This window comes from Pteropus vampyrus, unplaced genomic scaffold, assembly GCF_000151845.1.
Source record: "Pteropus vampyrus isolate Shadow unplaced genomic scaffold, Pvam_2.0 Scaffold1688, whole genome shotgun sequence".
NCBI classification, from domain to species: Eukaryota; Metazoa; Chordata; class Mammalia; order Chiroptera; family Pteropodidae; genus Pteropus; species Pteropus vampyrus.
This window is the reverse complement of record NW_011890469.1, coordinates 3,042-8,647: the sequence shown is the minus strand read 5'-3', so window position 1 is coordinate 8,647 and position 5,606 is coordinate 3,042. Positions and strand designations below refer to the sequence as shown.

Sequence of the window (5,606 nt, the reverse complement as noted above, 5' to 3'; positions counted from 1 at the left end):
TTTTATCCTTGATACTATAGTCATGAGACGTTTTCCCTTTATTCCCAATTCCTGTTCCCAAATGCAACAATTCCAGGTCTTTGTATAAAAACCGTACAGTTCTGATCTTCCTGCCTTTTATCCTCCTCTTTGAAGGTTCTTTAAAATGAACTTTTATTCTCTTTTTAAGATTTAGTGCCGTTCAGAGACGACATGGATGATTTTTTTTTCATTATTCCTCCTTCGTCAGGAAAATTACATTTGTTCTAATCTGTGAGTTTTATAGACTATTAAGCTTTAATGATCTGTTTCTATCCTTCATAAAAGTTGTCAGTTTGGTGTTAACCACTGATGATTTAAATGACAAAAAAGGGGCTTTTTAAAGACACTGCTAGCGTAGGCTTGAAAACAGTATAGAAATATTACTTATCAAATTAGGTATTCTCATTTTTCTGAGGAAAAATAATATGCTTGTCGGATAATGATCTTTAAGTGTAAGACCCAAACGTAGTTAAAGCCAATCTGTTTATGTTCTTCAGTATGGCGACATCTACAACTTCCCTATTCATGCCTTCGACAAGGCCCTGGAACAGCAGGAGGCAGAGAGTGACTCTTCTGATGCCGAGGAAAAAGATGATGAGGATGATGAAGTAAGCTTTGTTTGTGTTTTTGCTTTGTCAAGCAGAAATCTATAGGACTACATCTATTTTAATGTAATTGAGAGACAGAATATTATTTTCAGTCCCCCAAACAAAAATAATTATTTGACCATATTTTTCTATCATGAGATTAATTCAGGTCTAGCAGTGGCCACTTGGTTCTCTAAATTTAGTCAACAGGCTATGCATTGACAATTTTAATCTTACTGATTGGCATTCTAAAATTTTTCCTGCAAGGTGACAAATGAAGAAACTTCCTTAGCTGATGGAGTATACCATTAAGGAACCTACTGAAATTTACAGAGGGTTTGATCTTACTGTTAACATGAGAGGTACCTGAGTGATAGTATGTTTAGGAAAAGGGTAGATTTAGGAAATAGATACTCACATGGGTACATTGGCATACTTTGCCTATTAAACTATTTTTTGATATTTGAAATTAATAGTTGACTATACAAAGAATTGTTTGTAAATCCTATATACTGATTTCAGAAGTATTAAACTTGGAAATAAGTTGGTTGCCTAGTAAGTAGATTTTTATTTGGTTATTTATGCATGTATTTATCAAAGAATCAATCTAGATATTTAAGCTGAATTTTCATTATGTATTTTGAACCTAACATTTGTGTTTTATTTTAGGATGTGGGAAAAAGAGAGTTTGTGGAAGATGATGAAGTGGATGACAGTGACATAAGTGATTTTGAGGTGAGGCAAGAGTTATAGGTAAATCGTGTGGTGGTCTTCAGATGCGGGGAAAAGAGGGGATTTCAAACACATAGAGGCAGATAAATTCTCTAGTTTGTTCAAAATTGAGAGGACAGTGGAGTTTGGGCAATGAATCTAGTGTCTTTTTTCCCCATATTAGGATATGGATAAACTGGATGCCAGCAGTGATGAAGATCAGGATGATAAATCCTCCAGTGAAGAAGAAGAAAAGGCCCTTGATGCCAAACACAAAGGCAAAATACCCTTGAAAGGACCTTTGCAGAGAAAACGAGCCTATGTGGAGATAGAATATGAGCAGGAGACAGAGCCTGTGACCAAAGCCAAAACCACGTAATTTCCCTTCGGCATTTATAAACAGGACTGAGCTTTTTGAACTTCTTCCTTTTATACTCAACACATACATACCTCCAGTTTTTGCTCTTCATGTTGTATTTAACACAATATTTGTGGTTTTGATATTTAGGTCACTTCTGTGGAGCAAGAAATCTGGGAGGGAGTGGAGGAAATCCTTAAGTTGTAAACAGAGTATTTTTATAGCTTTGGCATATGTATTGAAGTGACAGCTTGAGCCCAAGAAGCTTAACAGATGAGTCTGTGGTTGCAAATATTTCCAAATTTTAAATGCTACACACCGTTTCCTTAGTGCCCCACCCCCGCCAACTTAATTTAGAAATGTCCAGACTTCAATTTTTTCTTGTTCTCCTTTCCTTACTTCTATGAGAGCAAAAGAAAAGAAGGAAAAGAATCTAAAATATAACATTCAGTACAGAAATACCTTTTCCCTTAAATAATTCCATTTATACAAAAAATATATATATATGCTTTCCTTTTTAGGAAAGTAATACAGATCTTAAGTTTCACCATAGGGAGTGCCTTCGGAAACGTGCTGCACTTTTCTGATACAGTTCACCACCTTGCTGTCTTCACAGCTTTGGAGAATTTTGGCCAGGAGACCCTGAAACATGAAATCAAACACACTTTGATTTTTTTTTTTCCCCCGCTTTTACCTTGGTTCTTCTTTCTTGGTGCCATACTTAAGGAAGGAATGGATGACACTAGTGGACAGTTCACAGAGCAAGTATGACTGCATAAACTGTTGGCATGCTTGGAAAAGTCCTGCTGGCTCATTCAGCCAAGGTGAATTAGATTGGATCTAGGGCTTGAAAACTGCCTGAGATTAAAGAGCCAAGATGAAGTATTTAAATAATTAATAAAACAGTAACAAAATATACTATCTCTAAATATTTTTAGGATATGAATTTCTTTTCACGCTGTCTTACATCCTTCAATTGAAGATTTCTAAATGGAGTAATAAGGCAATTGTTTGTTAAATATATGTAAATATATAACTATTACATGCTATGGCTTTCAGAAGTTAACTTTTGTGTAATATGAGACCAAAGAAAGCATTCCCATGTGAATAAGAATATGGAAAAACACAGTAGTCCCTGAAAAATTAAAAACATTTCTGATCTGAATTACTCTACCTATATTATTACTTTTTGGTGATTTATAGCCCATTATTTCATTTTTTTTTTCTTTTTTTTTTTAATTCAATGACAAACAGAACTTAAATTTTACTAAATCTTGATCATGATCCTTTTGTCTATTCCTTGTCCTCGTCCAAGAGACATTTGCTGTTCCTCTTTCCTTTTGGTCTGAATGATTCTGAGTGCTTTAAAGAATAAGGTATTGCTCAAACACTACTGAAGGCTGGAGGGCTCCAGAGGTGGAGACCTGAACCCTCCATGTTAATTTACAGACTTGATCAGGCATGTGAACAGTAAATTATAACCACAGGAATTAAATAAGGACAATGAGGCCTAAATGAAACCAAGTAACAGATTGTCCCTTACCTTTACTTGACCTTGAGAACAGTGGTCCAGGAGAATCAGGCACTCTGTAGCCTCTTCTAATAAGGCTCTCTTAATAGTCTCAGGTGTAAGGTTTGGGTCCCTTGCTACATCACATATCAGTTTCAAGAGAGCCTTCAATAAGACCACAAGTCTACAGGAAACTCTGGAATCAAGAAGAAAAACTATGTTCATACTCTAAATCAGGATATTAAACTGAGAAACTTCAAAGGCCAACTAGTGTAAAGCCCTCATTTCATAAATGAAGGAATAAAAGTCAAATGACTCAAACCATAGAGCTCGAAGACTACACACTAGATTCCAGATTCTTCAAACCCTATTTTTTCCAACAGCATACACACCCACATACACACTACTGGCCTAAGAATACCTTGTGCCCCAACTGCAGCTTGGGTTCTATAAGGAAATAGCCCCTCCATGAAGAGAACTGAGATCTCCCCTTGCCACAGGCATATACTTCTGGCCAGAGAACAAGAGATGGCCCATAGTCCTTTAAATTTAGGCAGTCTTAGGCCCTGGAAGTTAAAAATAAAATGAAGGAAATAAGCTTGGCTTCTGGAACTTGTGTTAATTTGAATTTTCTGTCATTTAATTCCAGATCCTGGATTATCAGTTAAGCCCAGCCTATTTACTTCTACTTATTAGCCTTTCTAAAAGGTTTTATCTTGATTAAAAAAAAAAGTTCTGAGAATGGATACTGGTGATGGTTGCACAAAATTGTGAATATACTTAATGCTACTGAACTGTATAAAAGAGCAAATATACATTTTTTTTTTACTGCAATAAAAACTAAAAAGCCTAATGGAAGCTGAAAAGTAATTTAACTTGTAGTGTGAACATATGCATAATGAACCACATTTCTAGACAGAAATATGACTAGAAGAAAAGTCTGCATCCTTTACCTTCATCTAAATAAGTGGTTTCCTCTAATCCGTGTATTGCTCTGCCCTTCACCTGTCATCATTCAATATATAATTTGTTGTTTCCCAGGCCCCACCCCTCCACACATACTTGACATTCATTTTCTAACCTCTATTTGCTTATCAGTCTCCTATTTGGAATCTTGGTCTCTGCTCTCTAAAGGCCTGATAGTATTAATCTGATTGTTTCATTCATCCATCTACTCTAGTCCACTCATTCTTCAAATATTTGTGTACTTAATACCAGGTCCACTCATTCTTCAAATATTAATGTACTTAATACCAGGTACTAAGTAAACTTTGGTATGCTCAGTTGTTGTACCAAAGTGGTCTTCCATCCTTCTAGAGCTTATCATTGAGAAGGGGAGACTGGGGAGACGTACATTATGTAAACAAATACAAACAGTTACAAATGTAACTAAGGGAAGGCTTTTTGGGTACATTGTAAGGAAATAAGAGAATGATTCAGAATAGATATGTGTGTTGTTGAGGCATTGGACTCTAACTGAATTGCCATTCCATGCAAGAAAGCTTTTTGTTGACTCACATGTTTAGGTTCCAGTTTATTGTTCCTAACACCAACCTCAAGCCAAAGTTGGAATGCTTCCTGAGCAGTCATATCCTAAATTAGTACTTTCCTGATCACTGCCCTTAGAGGTGTTCAACAATGTGATATGAAGTGCTCTGTTCTCAACTGGATTTAAAAACATTAAGGTGAGCAAAGTTAGGCATGTCTTTATTGTAGCACTTCTAAATGGCCTTTTAAAATTTAATGTGCATTATAAATTTAGGGAGATGTACACCTGAAGCAAGAATGGGTGTAATTTATCTTTTAAATGCCATTTTCTCAGTTCAAAATCCAATAGGTATGTAAAAATGGGAGGTATTCAAATATATGGCATATACTTAATTTCTGTACTGCATGTGCATCTGGGCAAGTTCTGAAGAGAAAATTGGCTGAGTTTTGCCCCTCTTAGCACACCTGTCTGCTTGGCTGTTATACCTGGGCCAAGTATACTGCATGAGAAGTTTTAGAGTTTCCAATATCTTCAATCTAGCCTCTTCCTCTGGTCCATCATAAACCTCCAGATAACCAAGGATGACTCGCTCGAGCCTCTTCAAGTGCCGGACAGTTAGGATCCCCAACCTACAAACGAAAGAGAAAATATGACACCAAAGAGATAAGTCAGGGAGTATGGGCAGACCAGCAGCCCAGGCACTCACCTCTTCACAAAAGCTGGTAGGTTTCTTGCATAGGTCCTGCGTAAGAGAAGGCGGTGCTCTGGCTCCATGTGGGTAAGGATCAGCTGCAGTACCTCATCACAGTGTGTGGTGGGTCGGGCTGCATCTCCCTTCCAGTGCAGGGCTTTCTCCAGGACGGGGAATAAATCCAGCAGACACAGGAGCACAGCCTAGGAGAGAGCAATGGAAAGGAACTATAGTTCATC

The 5,606-nt window shown here is 37.0% G+C and overlaps 2 protein-coding genes across 2 annotated transcripts in view; one reads left to right on the top strand and one right to left on the bottom strand.

The window, feature by feature from the left end:
- Window positions 1-2,842, top strand: part of LOC105310263 (protein MAK16 homolog) — a 6,079-nt gene extending 3,237 nt beyond the window's left edge. The window contains exons 5-7 of the mRNA XM_011386456.2: window positions 497-629; window positions 1,278-1,343; window positions 1,504-2,842. Coding sequence (XP_011384758.1) covers window positions 497-629; window positions 1,278-1,343; window positions 1,504-1,698 — 394 coding nt within the window. The 3' untranslated portion in view covers window positions 1,699-2,842. The remainder of the gene's footprint in view (window positions 1-496; window positions 630-1,277; window positions 1,344-1,503) is intronic.
- LOC105310262 (TELO2-interacting protein 2-like) overlaps window positions 1,420-5,606 on the bottom strand; it is a gene marked incomplete at its 5' end in the record, with an annotated part of 6,492 nt that continues 2,305 nt past the window's right edge. The window contains 4 exons of the mRNA XM_011386455.2: window positions 1,420-2,319; window positions 3,221-3,383; window positions 5,162-5,305; window positions 5,383-5,570. Of these exons, the coding sequence (XP_011384757.2) occupies window positions 2,215-2,319; window positions 3,221-3,383; window positions 5,162-5,305; window positions 5,383-5,570 (600 nt within the window). The remainder of the gene's footprint in view (window positions 2,320-3,220; window positions 3,384-5,161; window positions 5,306-5,382; window positions 5,571-5,606) is intronic.